The sequence below is a fragment of the Rhea americana genome, unplaced genomic scaffold (assembly GCF_003343005.1).
Source record: "Rhea americana isolate MKP2758 unplaced genomic scaffold, rheAme1 scaffold_166, whole genome shotgun sequence".
Lineage (NCBI taxonomy): Eukaryota > Metazoa > Chordata > Aves > Rheiformes > Rheidae > Rhea > Rhea americana.
This window is the reverse complement of record NW_028185772.1, coordinates 463,255-482,674: the sequence shown is the minus strand read 5'-3', so window position 1 is coordinate 482,674 and position 19,420 is coordinate 463,255. Positions and strand designations below refer to the sequence as shown.

Genomic DNA, 19,420 nt, shown 5'->3' with positions numbered 1-19,420 from the left:
GCACCAGCTAACGGTACAACTTTTGGCCCATGGTGGCTTTGCTGGCAAACTGACAGAAAGGGGGCAAACTGGTGAAGTGTAGCACAAGGCTTTACCACTGGGGATTATTTTCAGAATTGTGGCTCTTTAACCAACTGACCTGGAGTTTACTTCAGAAATGATTGTCTGATACATCTGAAAAGCTAGTTATATGACGAAGGAACTGCCATGGAATGAGAAACAGAATAATCTTATAAAACGAAGACAGTTAATGCTGCCAGATTAGTATCTGTCATTGTTCCATATCCCCTATAGAAATGCCAACAGTATCTTTCTGTTCTTAAGATATATTTTTTTTCTAAATGTAGACATACCTTTCAATACACAGAAAAATATATTCAACACATGCAGCATTAAATATAAAGTGAAATCTACTCTCTAGGTTCATTTTAGATTCATGGCATTTAAACATATTTCCAGAATGATGGATATCAAGTTTTAAAAATGGGGAGGAAAAAAGGAGGAAGATTAAAAGCAGAGTAAGCAATTTTATGCTGTACAAGAGTTCTCACTATCAGCCATGGACTTACAGATTTTTACCTAGTACTCTAAAATATAAAAGCAAATACAACTATTCAAAAGATTAGATAAGAGAGCACAAATGCACATGCTGTGAGTTCCCATTTTAAATAAGGATTTTGTAGTTTTTAAAAGAGCTTATTCAGTAAGGCTGAAATGACTGCAGAATGAGACATATGTCAGCATTATTTAATCTATATAATTTCTGCATATCACAAGACATTAATATTATAGCAAGCAAGCAGTTTTTGTATTTCCTTCCTCTCTTTACTACATTCTTAGGCTGGAAGCAAATTTAGGTAAATTGTTTTTCACTCACAATGAAGAATGAATGGTGACACTTCCTTACTTCTACCTGTACAAGCAGCAATATGTAGCTGCATCCTGCCTATTTACAAGATAAGAATCATAGACAACTAGGATTTCAGTAATTTTGCAGCATATAGAAATTTCTACCAAAGAGTGGGTATCCAATCCTGTTTCCTCTGAAAGTTGAAACCTTGGCCTGGACAGTTACAGAAGAAGAAAGGTGAAGACTTAATTGTGAATAGGGGGAGAACGCAAGTTCACTGATGTACTGAAACATATTCTTTTGGCATGGGAAATGGAAGGACGCTTTGATCCCACAGTTTATTTGAAACCAGAAATAATACCCCCAATTTTCCAAAAGTGATTATAAAAACCTTAATAACAGCTCACAATCACTTTAAATTCATAAGGGAGATATGCTTAAATCATCCACATCTACATAAATCCTTAAAATATTAGGGACAATTTGAGCACGCACGCATGAAGTTTCAAAAAACACAACCAACAGAGGAAGTATAAAAGGATCTGCAAGAAGAAAAGTAATGAATTGATGGTCTGAGCACTGAAAAATCTAGTCAATATATTTATGTTGTTCAGAAGAAAGAGGTAAATATGGAAAAAAAAATAATAACTGAGGCTCATTAGGTGTGCTCCTACTGGAAATATTCCTGGATCTGACTCTGCCACTCAAAATATTGAAGCACATTTGAGGCTTATATATTTATATGTATGGAGACAAATTTATGATGTCAAAATTTAACTCCTAACACTACATAATCAACAATATATACAGGACAGACTTTTAAGTGTGCCATGCAGTAGTAAGTAAACTTTGAAAGCCTTCTCTGTCAGGGATGCTATCCTCTGTAATGCAAAGAGAAATTAAGTTGCTCAGCATTTCACAATGGGCTCAAAGGATTAAACCTCAAGTTTCCAAAACTGTCATAGACAGATCTCTAAAAACCTATCTTTACAATATATATACTAATAGCCAACAGGAGTAGTGTGGGCCAACTGCTGAAATTTGCATAATGGGCTTTTCACCTAATTGGAAAAATGTTTTTTTCACATGACTGAAAAACCCATCCCAACAAAAAAGCTAGTTCCTTCATATCAATATAATAAAACTCCCCATGTAAGGTGAATAATAAAAAAAGTTGGAAACTTCCTGTTTCAATATGTGCAAATCAACTCCAAATAMTTGGGAACAGCATGAGAACTTCCAGGACTGATACGTAGGGAGGTGAAGGACAGGAAGCTGTGGCAAATCACCATGCCAGAATCACGGCCAGAATTCTTGCATCATCTTCCCAAGTATCTGGTGCCAACAGCTAATAGTTGCTGGCACCATATTATAGCATGAAAAATGTTTAAACTAATTCATGCCGCATACTTGAATAACATTAAAATCACTCCTAAGTCTTAGGAGTTGAAATGGTAAACACACAAAAAGAAAAGAAACATCCACACTGGAATATTAATAAAATGCAAAACACAAAAAACAAACAAAAAACCCCCCACATACTGGGGAAAAGAAGGAGCATGCTTTTTAAACTGAATTTCACCTAGATAGGTATAATTTAATTGTCACCCACTGAAACGCTTGCATGGGACAGAAGTCATCACACATTCTGTCAATACCTAGATTAGACTTAGCTCTGTAATATACCTGTGACAGACAAAATTATCCTCATTTTCACAGAAACTGAAGCAGCTGAGATAACAGCAAGTCAACAGTAAGGCCACAAATTCCTGGTTCCCCATGCTATAATCAAAGAGCACGACATTTTTCAACAGAACATCAATCTACCCCAACACCATTCTGGAAGGAAGCCTTTTTTTTTTTTTTTTTTTCCTTTTTCAATGAAATTTACTTTTGTCCGTTGACTGTCGTTAAGCTTCAGAAAATGCAAAACTGAATCTTGGCACTGTAGAGTTCTTAAGTGACTTTCTTTTTTTTTTTTTTTTTTTCCTTTTCAAATTTTAAACATACAAAACAAGTCTCAGAGCTGATTAATAATCCTGCCACACAGAACTCTAGCCTTGCTGACAGCCAAAACAAATATACAGAAAAGCTCCAAGTGGCCTCATTGCAGGTCATCCTGAAGACAGGAATAGAATAGTTCGTTGCATTACAAGTAGTTAAAAGGCTTATCCTCCTCAATTAAAGTCTTTAAAATTGCTGATAGAAGATGCAAATGTTTTCCATTTAGCAAGCAAATCTTTACTAAATGTCTCCATGATCTAATTTATGCCAGCTCTTAGTTAATATTGAAGGTGTTCCCACCCCACATAYTTTTGTGCATGTACTGCAACTGCCACAACCATTAAAGCTTTTCATCTTTACCGTTTCCAGTTCATTTCCACAAGGGTGATAGAAAAAGTGACTCATGTAGCTCAAGGCTTAGAGACCATTAGCTTTCTAAGCACTGCGGATATGCTCCAAGTAGCATTAGGCAAAATCTCTGGCCGCCAGGATCCCCTTGAGCTCTACAGGGCACTACCACAGCTCTACAAGAAAACCAGCAGAAACAACACTGAGAAGTACAAAACAGTCTATCAAACCATTTATTTCTCCAGACTCTCCTCTGTTCTAATTTCTCCTGATTTAAGCTTGAGAAGGAAAAGTGATCTACTGAACAATGTACTTATTTATTTATTTTTAGGGTCTACTCAAGGTAGTAACTTTTCTGGAAGCTTATGCTTTTCAGTCAAAGCTAATTTGGCCTGCTTACACACTCTCTTTCCTTTTTCTCCCTACAAAGTTTTCTTTCCCATCATATGCAACTGAATTATAGCCAATTCTACCTAACCATTTCAAAACTTTTTCCACCTTGTTTTCTACACCTGCTGCTTGTTATACTCAAGGTAGTTTGTAAAACAGATGGTGCACACAATAATTATGTGAGAGGACCCAAATTATAACATAAACTGAGTTTTGAAGGATTGTAGTCTCATGGTTCTTCCATTCACCACACCAAGCTTTGTTAGGGAAAACTTGTATTTTACTTGTAAAAACTCTGAAAATGAAAGGGTTTTTGCAAAATATTTTCCTGGCCACAACTAAAAATAAATTTGTGGGTATTGGCCTGATACCCAATTTATCATAAACTGAGCACACAGTTTTGCATGAGATGGAATGCAGCAATGCATATTAGGCTTGAGATACATAAACAGCAATTATGAATAAACATGCACTTGCTTATATTCTCACCAGAAATAGAACTCCATGACCTCCTACTCATAGGGAAGCTGAACAAATGCATCCAGTGTTAATTATATTTGGAAATCAACCTACACTTGTAGCATTTTAATGAAGATTTTACTCTTACCTTTATCCTAATACTTCTTCTGTTTGCTGACACAAATTGCTTTCCTTATTCTGCTAACATAGATTACTAAATTGACTAATGAATCCTAATTCAAAGTAATGTATTGAAGGTGCTGCTAAGAAATATCTTGCATTGATAAGGCAGATATATTTTGTTCTCAAAGATCTCCAAAATCCAAAAACAATGCTGCCTGGTGCCAACAAGATCTGAGGGAGTAATGCAAAGATCAAACATACTTTTCCGGTCATATCATTAAGTGATATAATTTGCTTCTACTTGTACTTAAAAAGACACTCACACAGATTATCATAATCTAGTATACAGACTTTTCAAAGGACTAATGACACTATTAAACTCCCTGTTCTCTTCTGCCTACACAATACATGCAAAAACCCCCCTTAATGATAGCAGTATTTTTAGTTGGTACTAATTCCTTTTATGTTGAAAAGAAACTCTTTCAAAAATATTGAGTGGAATGAAAACCAACTACTGAAAACCTGAGGGTACAAATCAAGTGTTTAAAGTTTGATAGGAAGAATAAACAAAGGATTTTCAAGAGAGCAGACCACTTTGTTTAACTGACAGATGTGTTGTCCATGTAGGCTGTTGATATAACTGATTTTGTTTTAACTTAGGAAGAAGAAAGCACGGTACTGTAAAGTGCAGAGGCACATCTCTCAAGAGATAATCTACTAATACACAGAAACTACCATATTGCATCAAACTTGTCTCTCTTCTTCTCTCACTTTAATTGCAACTTCATAAAGCTCAAAAAAATTTGGTAGGAAAAAAACTTAGTTTGACATATATGAAAGATACATACAAGTTTCCAATTTATAAAGGCTTTGAGTTTCTTCTTCATCCTACCCTAAAAGAGAGCACCTAGGTCTACCCTCACTTAGATCTGCTGTTACTCTGTTGTTGATCTGTGTCAATTCTAAAGTGAACTGAAAAGGAAAAAGCAGGACAACACCCAAGAAGAGGGAAGCATGCAGCATTACTGCCTATACAGAGGGGTGTAATCAGCTCACATGTCTACATGTATGTGACCTCTCCAATGAATTTAATGAAATCTGTGCATCCCCTTTCAAAGCAGAATTTATATATAAGAAAGAATTAAACTCTTCAGAAAATAAGTGTTTTCTCTCTAATCCTTATCACCTCAAATGCAGTTAAGATACCATCTGGAAAAGTAGCTACACATTAGAAACTCTGTACAACAGAAAACTTAGGAAGACTGCTATTTCAGGAAAAAAGTATAATCTTTGCTATACAAGAGTCCCAAGAATCTGCAGTCACAGCATTYGTTTCCCAGAAGTTTATCAACTGTTTTATCAAAATGTCCCTTAGAAATCCCTTCTTTTCCAATAAAAGTCTGTTTTAAGATTACTGAACTGCTAAGAAATCTGCCACATTACAGTCCATTAAATGTCAGCTTTCATCTTAGTGTTATTTAGTATGACAGCGCCTGGATATCTCTTACTGTTCTAACAAACATGAGTATTTAAAATTAGGAGGTCTTTAAAAGGGTTACTATTTTATCTAATATCGACAACTTTTATTACTTAGAAAAGTTTCAGACACTTTCAAAATGCTTATAAACACTGAGTGACTTCTGACATAGTATGAGCGCATGCAATACTATGCAAGACAGCAGGTCTAAATTTGGTTCAATACGGAGTCATCTTGGGCTTGATTTCACTCAGTGGAGTCACAGTTTCACAATCAATAGAGCAGGTAGATATTTCATTCAGTATCTTAAGTAGTTAAGTGGTTCTGTCTATTATTAAAAGAACTATGCATATACAAATACATATATGTATATGTATTGTACATATACTATATATATATACACACACAAAAATATTTAAGTCTTTATCCTTCATCCATTATTTCACAGGATTCCAGACCATTCCTCACATGTTAAAGTCTAAAGAATAAAAATCAAGGACTAATTTATCTCAAGGTTATGTGGAAACACCACTAAACAATAAAACTATAGTGTCAAAGATTTATCTTGACATTAGAATATGTCTCAGTGAAGTTAAAGCCTTATCATATTATTAACTGCTGATAATTCTGTGTTTAATATTGAGGATCAGAATTTAAAAACAGTCACAACCTTGGATAAACGGCATGTCAAGTATACTGGAGCTTCCAAAGAGCGATCAAATGACAAGCATGAAAAATCCAACTCCAGCTCAGAGGACAGTTGATACAAGAGCAAATTGTCTAGGAAGAGCAGGGCAACATTGCAAAGAAGAAAAGTAGATTACCCTCCTGAAACACCTCCCCATCTGGTACAGGTGATATTTTCCAATGGCTTTTATGTGATCTAAAAGTACATCATTACAAAATCCTGCCCCCACTCAAAGAAATGGTAAAACTTTCTTTGACTTCCAATGGGAAGTTTCCCAGAGCCTGCACTCAGAGAGACTCTCAGGCCATTCAGTGTTACATGCAAGTGAATAAAACCAGAATGAATTTTACTAAGGGCAGAGCAGTAGCCAGCAGAGAGTGGAGACTGTTTAAAAGGGCTTCTCAGAAGCTCTTTTGACCTAAATCAAGTTGGAGATCTTCCAAGAACTATCTGGTATTTAGTCATCGCACTGCAGGTCTATTTTTCTCTTTTGTCTGGCTGTCTGCTTATTTTCCTTCTTGAGGATCCAGCATCAAACAGAATAAAAATGACCTTTGACCACAGCTTTTTGTAGCATGCAATGAAAGAACGGGTCCAAAAAAAGTTCAGTGTTAGAAAGAGTACCTAATGAACTTGAAAGGAATGTTGGAAGGGGTTGGGAAAACAACATTACATCTTGCAATCACGTATCTGTAGTATTTCTTTATTCTATGACCACACATATAAGTCATCACAGCTGGTCTTTTTCAAAGTTACACAACAGAAAAGAGACTACATAAGTCTTTAACCAGAGACTTTACAGTTCTAAAGCCTTAAATTTTACCTGCTGGAAATAAACATTCCCTATTTCACTTAAGAAAAAAAAAATAGTACTTTTTGCACTGACATTCTACTATCTTCCAAGAAAAATTATACGAGAGTGACAGAAAACACTTGCTCACTAGGGGCATATTAAAATCACATTTTAATATAATGCCATGCTGCATAATATATTCATCTGACAACCAACTGGGAAAGCTGTAAACTAAAACATGAAAAATTACATCGAGCAACATCAGAGCCTTCCAAAAAATATGGTGCCTAACAGAACTCCAAACAAGCTATTAATATTACTTGCATGCAATACGCATGGATATATTAGTAAACTCCTTCCTCCTATCCAAGTCACCTGGTTAGTCAGATTCCTTCTTTCTGGTGTTAGCTTTATTTAAATAACAGCAGCCATGATAGGTCTATGTCACTTTCTTTCCCTTTTCCTAGAACAAACCATCATAGGCACTGAGTAACATAAGCGAAGGAAGAAGGCAATGGGATCTATATCAATGGTCCAAGTGCCTCTGAATATCCAGGAAAGGGGGGGGGGGAAGAAACAATAACTTAAAAACTTAACACTTCACAGTATGTTCAATGGGGTAGAGAAACAGGCATGTCAAAATTAGGAATACATTGAGTTAAAAATATCTTTGTTACAGCAAAGCAATAATGCAGCAAATATTGTCATTAACAGAAGCATTCATAGCTCTCCAACTGATAGAATACAAAGCAGAAAATTTCTAACTTTAATCCTGCCATTTATGTCCCCTTGCATCATGTTGGTAAAAAGACATGGGACATGTGCACTCATATATAAAAATAATAAAAGTTTCCATATTTTCTTCTCTGGTGCTCCAATGTATTGAGTGACCATCACACCGTTTGTGTTTTGCCACCACGTCTTCCAACTTCAGATCTCTCCCCCCAAGCTGAAGACATGTGAAATAGGGAGAGCTAATTAACAACTCATTAAAAGGAACAGTTCTAATCCTTTCTCCCTGAACCAGGCAGCACTGCCCCCTCTGTGCATTTGCCAGATGCTGTTGAACCAGGCCAGTATGGTCAACTGGAGAAAAATTTGCCACTTCTTTTGTTGAGAAAAGTTTCTTGAAGGTTGGTGCCTGGAGTCAGCTCAAAGGAGATACAGCAAGGTCCAGAGCCAGAACATAGGTGACCACAGGGCACTCAGGTGGGATGAGGGAAAGAGCAGGACTCATGCTACCCCACCCCAGTACCTCTGAGGTGTTACACTGGCTCACTTGATTTAATGAAACTTCTCTCAGAAGTTCTCTACCAATTTCCTTATTGAGAAGATCGATAAAGTTCTTAAATTATTGCTGTTTATCACAGGTAATAACCGTGCAATTAACACCTCTGTGAGATTGCACCAAAGCATCACATACTGCACCTCCTCTGCCTGGATTGTACATTCAATAATAATCTAAAAGCAATCAATGAAAGGACCATGACCAACCTCCATTTTAAGCTTAATAATTCCATAGGAGAAAAAAAAATCGTACGGAAAGAACGTTTCGCAAGCTGTGACTCAGTTTACGACAGTTAAGCAATGATCACCTTCTGATACTCAGCTTTATCTTCAGCAGTGCAAATCCTCTACACTAGATAACAGAGCATGAAAATTTCATAAGAAACCTGGTAAAGCTCAGGCCAAACCATAGTGCCAACATAAGTTACTAAAACAGTTTGAGTGGGGAATACGTAGCACGTAAGATTTTTCCTCTGAGTCCTTCTAACTGAACGTTTCAACCTGCACATTTTGTCAGGGAAAATTGTAAACTATGTAACAATAGTTCAATCACCTATAAAATTCCAGATAAAGTACAGTTGATTATACTACTACATTTTCCATCCATGGCAAAAGAAATTCCACTATTGTGCAGACAGACAGGAAAAAAAAGTCATGTATTGCACTTCTTCATTTCTTTGAAAGAAGCTCTTCCCTTTGTTTATATCAGAAAAAAAATCTAAAAGATACATATTGTAACAAAACACTTGATAAAACAATTAAAACATGCATAAACATCCTTAAGAGAAATCTTATGCTAGAATATATTAATCAATTAGAAACCAGAAACAAGTAAGTTAAAGCTATGAGTAATCTCTATATGAAGTACTTCTACTAGCATTTTTCAAACCATTCTCAGGCAAAAGTAAAAAAAAAAAATAGAGAAAAGCCAATAATATTTAATTGGTAACATAACAAACATTTTATATATTGTGGAAATGAATTTCAAGTACATTTCATGCAGCCTTTTCAGAACAGAGAACCCACATGATCCTGAGAAAACAGTTTGTGGAACACAGTACTACTACAAACACCCATTAGTAAATATTAACAAATAACAGACAGGCTGAATGTATCTATAAATACAAGACATTGCACTTCATGGAAACATTTTAGTCACACTGTGGTCTTTATCATTATTTAAAAAAACAAAAAAAGTTCAAAAACCAGTCGATTCAACCAACCTATGTTTTCATTGGAACATTATTTTCCCCCCAAGAGCTTTAACATGATAATTTAAATAGAAAAAGTATCCTTTGGTTAATACTTTAAAATTTAAGTATTACATTTATATAAACAGCTAAACCTTTTTCAGTCAGTCAGTCGTGCTCAAACACTGACTGAAGAGAAAAAATACATAGTTTGATTTCACTTTAGGTTACGTATCATATTCTAGTTGTAGCTACTGAACTTCCCCTCAAAAATAAATCATGAACACAAAGAAAGGATTATTTATGAGTTGTCAAATAATCATATTTTAACACTTACTTTTGTGAAGATCTGAAAAAAGTCAATTGCAGGTGGCAGCTGAGAGGCATCCTGGATCTCTGCTTTCAAATACAGCTGCAATGTCAGTGCAAGGTGCCTGAGGCCTTCTTTCATTTCTTCACTTAGCTGCTCAGTATCTTAAGGGGAATTAAAAACAAAAGTATACCAAGATGTAAAAAGAATCTTTCACCAACATCTTCAAAGTATCCAATAGCAGCCATACAGTCTAGACATTTCCAACCTCAAAATTAATTTTGACAGAGGGCAATTCTGACAGAGGCCAGACACTTGTCATTTTTTTGACAGYTACCTATCAACAGAAAGTAGAGTTTATAAAGTTGCTACTACTAAAGCATATAAATATGCCGTTGATTGAAAGATCAAAAGTCAATAAGGCAGATGTATAGGCACATGTAAGCCATTAGGTACAAAAATTAGACATCTGGACTTGTAATATTAAAGAAAGTGTTTCACTTGGTGAACTAGAGAGAGGTCATGCAGCAATTCCTTCCTCCTTGCAGAAGTGCGTATTTTCATATTGCATCCTCCATAAGATGTGTCAGCAACACTATGCTGGCAGATGAAAAGCGAGACAGTTTTAGAGACAAAGGGATTTCCATCACAGAAACTGGAAAATAGAAAGGATATGAAGGAATATTAAGTAAATACAATTTCTATATTAAACAAAGAAGCACCATTTTTCATGTGGAGAATTAGGTTATGGAACACTTAAACAGGATGTACACAAGACCACAGGATGCCAAAAAACTTGACATGACCTGAAAGCTCATGGTGATCAGGACAGATACCTGAGGACTAGAAGAAAGCAAGTATCACTCCAATCTTCAGAAAGGGCAAGAGGGAAGATCCGGAAAACTACAGGCCGGTCAGCCTCACCTTGATCCCTGGGAAGACGATGGAGGAACTAACCCTGGATACTATTTCCAGACACATGAAGAACAAGGTGATCAGGAGTAGACAGCATGGACTCCCAAAAAGGAATCATGCTTCACCAACCTTATAGCCTTCTATGATGAGCTTGGTAGATGACGGGAGAGCAGTAGATGTTGTTTCCTTCAACTTCAGTAAGGCTTCTGATATTGTCTCCCATAACATCTTCACAGACAAGCTGACGAAGTACAGACTAAATAACTGGACAGTGAAGTGGACTGAAAATGGCTGAACTGCCAGGCTCAGAAGGCTGTGATCAGTAGCAAAAAGTCCAGTTGCAGGCCAGTTACTAGTGCTGTCCCCCAGGGGTTGACACTGGGGTCAATATGGTTAAACACCTTCATTAATAACCTGGATGATGGGACCACATGCACCCTCAGCAAGCTTGCAGATGATACAAAACTAGGAGGAGTGGCTGATACACTAGGGGGTTGTGCTGCCATGGTGACTCTGTTGTGGCTGTCTACTACAGGCCACCTGATCAGGAAGAGGTCAATGACAGTTGGAAGTAACCTCATGACCACAGGCCCYKGTTCTCATGGGGGACTTCAAGCATCCTGACAGCTGCTGGAAAGACAACACAGCTAGGCACAAATGGTCAAGGAAGTTCCTGCAGAGCATTGATGATAACTTTTTGACACAAGTGGTGGAAAAGCCAATGAGAAATGTGCTGCTGGACCTTGTACTAAAAAACAAGGACAGACTGGTTGGAGATGTGAAGGTTGGGGGCAGCCTTGGCTACAGTGACCATGAGGTGGAGGAGTTCAGGATCCTGCACGGAGGAAGCAGGGCAGTAAGCAGGATGGCAACCCTGGAATTCAAGTGAGCAAACTTAGGCCTCTTCTGGGACCTCTTCAGAGGAATCCCATAGGTTAGGGCCCTAGAAGGAAAAGAGTCTAAGAGAGCTGGTTAATACTGAAGCATCACTTCCTCCAAGCTCAAGAGTGGTGCATCCCTATGAGTAAGAAGTCAAACAAATGGGGCAGAAGATGTGCCTGGATGAGCAAGGAGCTCCTGGCAAAACAGAAGAAGAAAGTATCCAGAAAGTGGGAAAAGGGACAGGACACTTGGGAGGAACATAGGAATGTTGTCAGAGTATGCAGGAATGCGACAAGGAAAGCTAAGGCTCATTTGGAACTGAGTCTGGCAAGGGATATCAAGGACAACAAGAAGGGCTTATTCAAATACATCAGTAGCAAAAGGAAGATAAGGAAAAATGTGAGCCTGCTGCTAAATGGGTTGGCTGCCCTGGTGAAGAAGGATACAGAGAAGGGAGAGTTACTGAATGCCTGCTCTGCTTCAAACTTTACTGCCAGCCTTAGCAGATCCTGGAGACAAGACAACTTTCCCTTGGTCAAGGAGGACTGTGTTAGAGATCACATAGGCAAATCTGATACCCACAAATCCATGGGCCCTGATGGGATGAACCCACGAGTGCTGTGGGAGCTGGTAAGATGTTATTGCTAGGCCACACTCCATCATCTTGGAAAGGCCACTGAGAAAAAGAGAGGTGTCTGAGGACTAGAAGAATGCCAGTGTCACTCCAGCCTTCAAAAAGGGCAAGAAGGAGGACCTAGGAAACTACAGACCACCTTCATCGCTGATCTGGGTGGCATCCTAAGCATGCTGAGGAAAAGAAGGTGATCAGGAGTAGTCAGTACTGCTTTACCAAGGGGAAATCATGCTTCACCAATCTGACAGCCTTCTGTGATGGAATGACTGGCTGGGTACACRAGGGGAGAACAGTGGATGCTGTCTACCTTCACTTCAGCAAGGCTTTCAACACTGTCTCCCACAACATCCTCCTAGGCAAGCTCAGAAAGCGTGGGTGAGATGAGTAGACAGTGAGGTGGATAGAGAGCTGGCTAAAAGGCAGAGCTCAGAGGGTTGTCGTCACTGCTGCAGAGTCCAGTTGGAGGCTAGTGGTGTCCCCCAGGGGTCAGCACTGGGTCCAGTCCTGTTCAAATTAACCATCATTGACCTGGACAAAGACTGAGTGGGGATCTTATCAATGTCTGCAAATAGCTGAAGGCAGGGTGTCAAGAGGATGGGGCCAAACTCTTCTCAGTAGTGCCCAGAGAGAGGACAAGAGGCAGCAGGCACAAACTGAAACACAGGAAGAATATGTGGAGAAATTTCTTTCCTGTGAGGGTCATAGAGCACAGGCAGAGGTTGCCCAGAGAGGTTGTGGAGTCTCCTTCTCTGGAGATATTCAAAGCCTGCCTGGGTGCAACCCTGTCTAACATACTTGAGCGGGGGGGGGACACTAGATGATCTCCAGAGGTCCCTTCCAACCTCAACCATTCTGTGATTCTGTGCATAAAACTGCTTCTGAGATGGCAAGAGTCATCTAAACAGCACACTGTAAAAGGATACTACAGTTTAGGATAAATGTAAACAAGACTACTGAATCCAAGCGTAACTTCAGAAAGAATTTAGAGAGACAGAAGCAGAATATAGTCACCCAAATTGGAATCTGTCCTGGACACCAGGCCTAAAAATCCTAACAAAAAGTCCCATGAGATCTTTAATGCCTAATGTTCAAGGCCTGATTTTCATAACACATCAAAAAAACAAGGCAGAAAAAAATGAAACAAAATTTGTAAATGCCTTTACTTTGTGTTTTCAGGAATGTGTTTAATTGTGTCAGAACCCTGGTGTGGGAGAGAGAATGTACTATAAAAAGTCTGTGGAAAGTTTTCTAAATAAGGCATGGGGATTTAATTATGCAGCTCTGATACTCATACAAGTAACGCAGAAAAATATCTGCCCACAATATTGCACACAAACTCCTTTCTGTATTTTGAATCTTGGTAAGCATAACCACAGTTGATCTCGGAATGGTCTTAAAGGATACTGTGCCTACAGTATCACATATATAACTACAAGCCTTGTAATGAATGAGGTCTAGCAAAAGTACCAGTGTGCACAGTCACAGCTCCTCCTTAATCTTCGTTTCAGAGTACAAAATGAATTTGAAGGAAATATGGAACTGATAATAAAACCTCATAAAGGGCTAAGCTCCTCCAAATGTTTTAAATAGAAAGTATTACATATTTTTATCATATAATGATTCCGTGTGTAAAATATCATGTAAACTGAATTAAAGCACATAAACCACCCACACTGAAAGTCATCCAACTGTATAAGATAACACTGAAAAGTCATAGTGCAAAGGAGACTAAGATAGCATAGTTAGAACATTAATTTTCAAATCTTCTGGACTTCCAGAAGAAGATAAAGGAGTATCACTAAAAATCATTCTATCTAACACTTACAATTACAGTGTTAAAACACTATCTTATATTATACAGCTAGTTCCCGAGAAGGTTTTTGCTTCAGAAGGTCACATGTTTGCAATTCATGTGATTCCCCCTCCAATGATATTTTTCCTCCTATATTATTTCAGTCTCTAATAAAGAAGCTTTCCTTTCACACTGATTCTGCCAAGTATCAACGGAAAATAAATCCCAAATCTGTATCAACACCATCTGTAAGTTGTGCAGGAGATGGGAAAAACATAAGTGGAATTACAGTAAATGGGAAAAATGTAAATGAAATAGCAGCTTTTTGAGGATACTGGACCAGCAAAGTATCATAGGTACTACAAATTATCATACCATCCCAAAAAGACCTGTCCAACTGCAAAATTATAAACATACCTTATTCATTCTAGCAAGGAAGTTGTAAAAACAACAAAAGTAAACAATTAGCCAAAATCTTTACGAAAGTTTATGCAAGTGTTGTAACTCATTAGCACTGTGTTCCATAGAGTATCAGCTTTGATTTATATGTAGAAGTCCTGAACATTTTTCATTTTGGAGTTAAAAAGATTACACAGAAAAAGCTCTTAGTGTAAAAACAGGCAATGTGGATCTCTTATCTTCTCGTGAAGTGACTGGTTATGGAACTGCTGTTTCTAAAGCAGTGATACAGCAGCCCTCACATCTGTATAGCATCTGCATTTCCTTCAGAATGAGTTTTACTACAAGCTTTTGTACCATTTGTCCATTGCAGCTCAGTCTCGTTCAATGACAAGCTTCCCTACAGCAACTTATCACTGCTTTCCCTTTGTCTCTAAAGGGAAACAGAGCATCTCCTGAGGAGACGAATTTTGTRTGGAATTAAAAGTTCAACAACAACAAAAAAATTATGTCTACATTAGCCAAATTTGCTTTACAAAATTTTTCTCCCTCCTTCCAATTCCTCCTCTGCCACTCTGCAATCAGCCATTGGTACCATAGCTAACCATAAGAGTCTTTTTCTCCTGGATCCCAGTAGTGCCCTGAAGCATAAAAGCCAGTAACTTTGTTTGAAGCAACTTGAATTGTTGCTCTTAATTCAAATAATCATCTAATTCCCTGTAAAACTTTGTTATTCAATGAACAATTTGAAAGTAATTGAGCAGTGAATCCTACTGTGTGAAATTTCAGACAACCATCCCCTTTGTCCTTCTCAATTTGTTGCCTTATTAGCATCTTTTGCCCTTGCAGCTTGGGAGAAGGTGACATAATGTCAGGATCTACAGCAATAGAACAACATACTATAGATACTGTACTTTCTAGGTTTGCCTGTATGGGTTTTTTTTTGTTTGTTTGTTTTTGTTTTTTTAACTATATCAATATATCAGGTTGTTTTAAATCCAAACCTTTAAACATCACAAAAAAAGATGCCARGTAAGCCAAATATAAGTAAGATTGGTGGTAAGCAAAATATTCATGTTACTCTACAAAATCCCTTTAAATAAGATTTCTCTTCCGCTGCAAGAATAAACTAAGCATGGAACTAAGTATGTATTTCTTCTCTTATAAATCTTAAAATTTTAACTTAGTGCAAACTCTAGAAAAATATTTTCTATTTTAATACGAGCTCAGCTGAGAGATTACAAAGGTGATCCTTTCCCATCCAAGCATCTGAAACTTGCCAAATCACAGGAATACATGCACACTTTTCTTCTATATGACTTCTCAATGAGAAGGGAAAAAAAAGGACAGGCACATAATCCTTGTGAATTGCAAAGCTCTCTCCTTTTTCATGAAGCTATTATGAAGCTTTAAGCAAAAAGATACAAATAATGAAAAAATGTATATAAATATTTTGTTTATAAAAATGTATTTTGAAATTGTATGTAATAAGGCAGTTACTAGGTAAATTTTAGAACCTGGACAGGCAAGATATATACAGTAAAATGAGGAGAAATATTAAAAGCAACAATCAGGTTGAAATTTTGCTGGAAAAAAAAGAGGCACAAGTTTCTGCCTTGACCTATGAAAAACCTGCTCTTCTCCACAGATTTTAGTAGTTTCAGTTTTGTCTTGCCTTTTTCACACTGCATTCTAGTATTTTACACAGCAAACTTTCTGAAGGCAAGTTACAAGAAAACTGGATGGTCATTCCATAAACCAGACCTTGGAAGCATTTCCTGCAATATAGTCAGCAATTATTACTTACTTGACTGAAGATCAGAAAAAGAGTAGAGCTTCTCTGAAATGCATACTGGTTGTCTAAGCTGTATGGAAAAAGAGATAATTAACACTCACATAGCATGCTTTATCCTAAAAACACTATAGTACTGAATTATTCCATAGCATATGCTAATAAGGTAGATAGGTAAGGCTAGTAGCATTAACATAAATCTGTTCTTTTACTTAATCCATATGTTCTGTAAATTATCATAACAATATTGTGGTGTTATGGCACTTTCTTCTAATGTATTTTCTTGACTTTTCTTATCCTTAAGAATTTACTTTGGTCCTTCACACTACACCTGAAAGGAATTTTTAACATTTGCAGCCTCAGATTTCATGTGATTATAATTAATAAACACTATAGCTGTACATATTTGACCTTTAAAACAATTATATGCATATACACCTTGTGACACTGTATAAGTTAAGATATTACATCATATTTTATCATAATATATGCACACACACATTTATCACAATAAATGCACACATTTTTGTTCAAGACAGACATCATCGTGATAAGGTCAGCAAAAAAGGACTAATCTTTTTTATCTATACCTTCACAGTCATAAGCTGCTTAACCTAACAAAGATTTAGTCCACGTAAATTAAACTATGGGAATGTCAAACCCAGGACTTCCAAGAGTTTTTAGAAAAAAATCTAATTGATGTTAAGCTAACCCAGCATTAAAAGTATGGCACTGTGCATCCTAAAGGAAGTGCTAGCTAACAGTGTTTTGTCCTTACCACACGTCTTTCTGACTTTTATGTAAGTGTGGCTGAACTAGAATTCAGCTGAAAGTAATGGAAAAGCATCAGTAATTTCAGTAGTATCAAACAACAAACAAATCAAACAAAAAAGATGTGCCCTTTCCTGATCTACTTCCAGGTAGGGAGAAAAAAAAAAAAAAAAAAAAAAAAAAAAAAAACACACACTAGGATGCTACCACATACTCACAAGGAAAGAAACTTCATAAACAAGCCTCTTGACCTTAATTTTGTCCATTTTAGTATCTCTTGATCCTTTCAGCATTTCTGCAAATTAATCTATCTTGTAATGTAATATGCAGGTCCAATTCTCTTCACTGACCTTAGTCACATCTGCTTTCTCATTCTTAATTACACTGAAAACATAAAGTAAGAAAGTATTTCCCTGAAACTGTGACACTGAATACACCTAACAACGTCACTTACCAGTTTAAAAACAATCCTGCCAGCAAGCCTGACCGAGTCTGGAGGAAAATTAGGCTCAATGCTCTTAAGACACTTGCATTCCTGCTTGTGGTCCTGCCACGCTTCTTTCTAACGGATTTTTAAAGGAAGAGAAAAGAAAAATTACATATTGTTTTATTAATATGCATCCTACTAAGATAGACTATATACATGTGTGTGTGCATACATATATATGTAAGAATATACGTATGACGTTCTGGTTTCTTACTGTTTTCTTCATCTTGTAACCTCTTCCTCACTGTTTGCAACACATCTCTGCCCTTTGGCTAGAAAGGGTGAGGGAGGGAGAAACCTCAGCACAGGTGTAAAATTCTGCTCTACTCTGTGCAGTAATTTAGGTCAAGAGTTTTCTAGAATATTGACACAAACTAAGTGCATCCTTCTGGCAAACAAATCTTGCTCTGAGTACTTGCAAGGTCACCTGAAATTTGATTAAATGAGCAACTCTGGCAGGATCCAGTATTTGACGGCATCCAAAGAGAAGGGTTGGAGAAACTTCAAACCTCTTACTTCAGTATGCTTCATGGTGCTGTCTGACAATATAGTCACACTATACTTTTTTCAGACATTGTATCTGCTTCCTTACTGCACAAAATGAATATGCAAAGATGGAATTAAATATGTACAGAACCCTAGAAGAAATAACTACACTTTATATTGTATGTTCTTGTTGTATGGATTTTTTTTACCTTTATTGAACATGCTATAAATAGCATCATAACTCAGTTCAAAATGACACTACCACTCCAGTTAACTGATATTTTTATTATCAAATAGGACCTGAAGCTTAGTTCTGCCAACATAAACAACTCCATAGGCAACAATTTACTCAGAATTTGAGAACACAGATGCCTACAGAGTCTCTCTACTTCAGCAAAATGCAGCTGCTCACAGAAAGAAGCAAGTTTCCTGCACTGCAGAACCTGTCTCCTAAAGATCTCTGATCAGGCATTAACACCCACTGCTGGGAGAACTGGTGATGATATGTTCAAAGCTCAAAGACAAGAAATGGTTGCTGTGACCAAAATTTATGAAAATAGAAAGAGGAACGAAATATATTGCTTTATTTCATACCTGGAGTTGCAATTTTTGTTTCAGAGACTACTTCTCTATTTATGTACCAGAGACKGAATGACACTTCCATAGCAGAGAAGGGGTGGAGTGGCAAGTGAAGGAAAGTAGTTGCACACTGAAATATATCTTTCTACAAAATCAGCATGGAAAAGCAACAAGAATGAGTCTTCAGCTAAGAGAAGCTCATTTTGGAAGAGAGTCCATTTCTGGTTAAGTTGATGTTGGTGTTTTGTTTTGGTTTGCCTTCTGCCTTTATAAGCTCAAAATTCTGTTTTATAATTCACATAAACTCCAAGCCCATTTAATTAATAAGTCTTTATAGATATATATATATACACACACACACATATATATATATGAATACATATATTCACAGTAGATGTTTCAAGCCACTGGGCTGTTTCAAATACTTTTGTAAAAGCAAATTGAAGAATCAGGACACAAAGAAATTGCTGYAGTGACAAGAACGCAAAATAGCCAAGGCCTTCTGAAGGTGACATATTTTCTCGTAGAAATGCAATAGGACAAGAACAACTAACTCAGAAAAACAGCTTCTGTTAACTAACTGCCATACACCAAATGATAGAGTCCRGTACGAAGCAATTCTTTTATGTACAGCAATAAAAAAAAGAGGAAAGAAAAGGACAGTATCATATGGAAGCGTACATCACAACTGTGGATGCTGGCACACTGGTTATAAAGATTAAAAATTGTATGATAGCCTTTGCAAAAAAAAAAAAAAAAGCTGC

The 19,420-nt window shown here is 37.0% G+C and overlaps 1 protein-coding gene across 1 annotated transcript in view; it reads right to left on the bottom strand.

The window, feature by feature from the left end:
* Window positions 1-19,420, bottom strand: part of SMYD3 (SET and MYND domain containing 3) — a 411,509-nt gene that overhangs the window by 335,109 nt on the left and 56,980 nt on the right. Inside the window, exons 3-5 of the mRNA XM_085300587.1 lie at window positions 17,559-17,666; window positions 16,349-16,406; window positions 9,947-10,083 (exon numbers count right to left, since the gene is read on the bottom strand). Coding sequence (XP_085156713.1) covers window positions 9,947-10,083; window positions 16,349-16,406; window positions 17,559-17,666 — 303 coding nt within the window. The remainder of the gene's footprint in view (window positions 1-9,946; window positions 10,084-16,348; window positions 16,407-17,558; window positions 17,667-19,420) is intronic.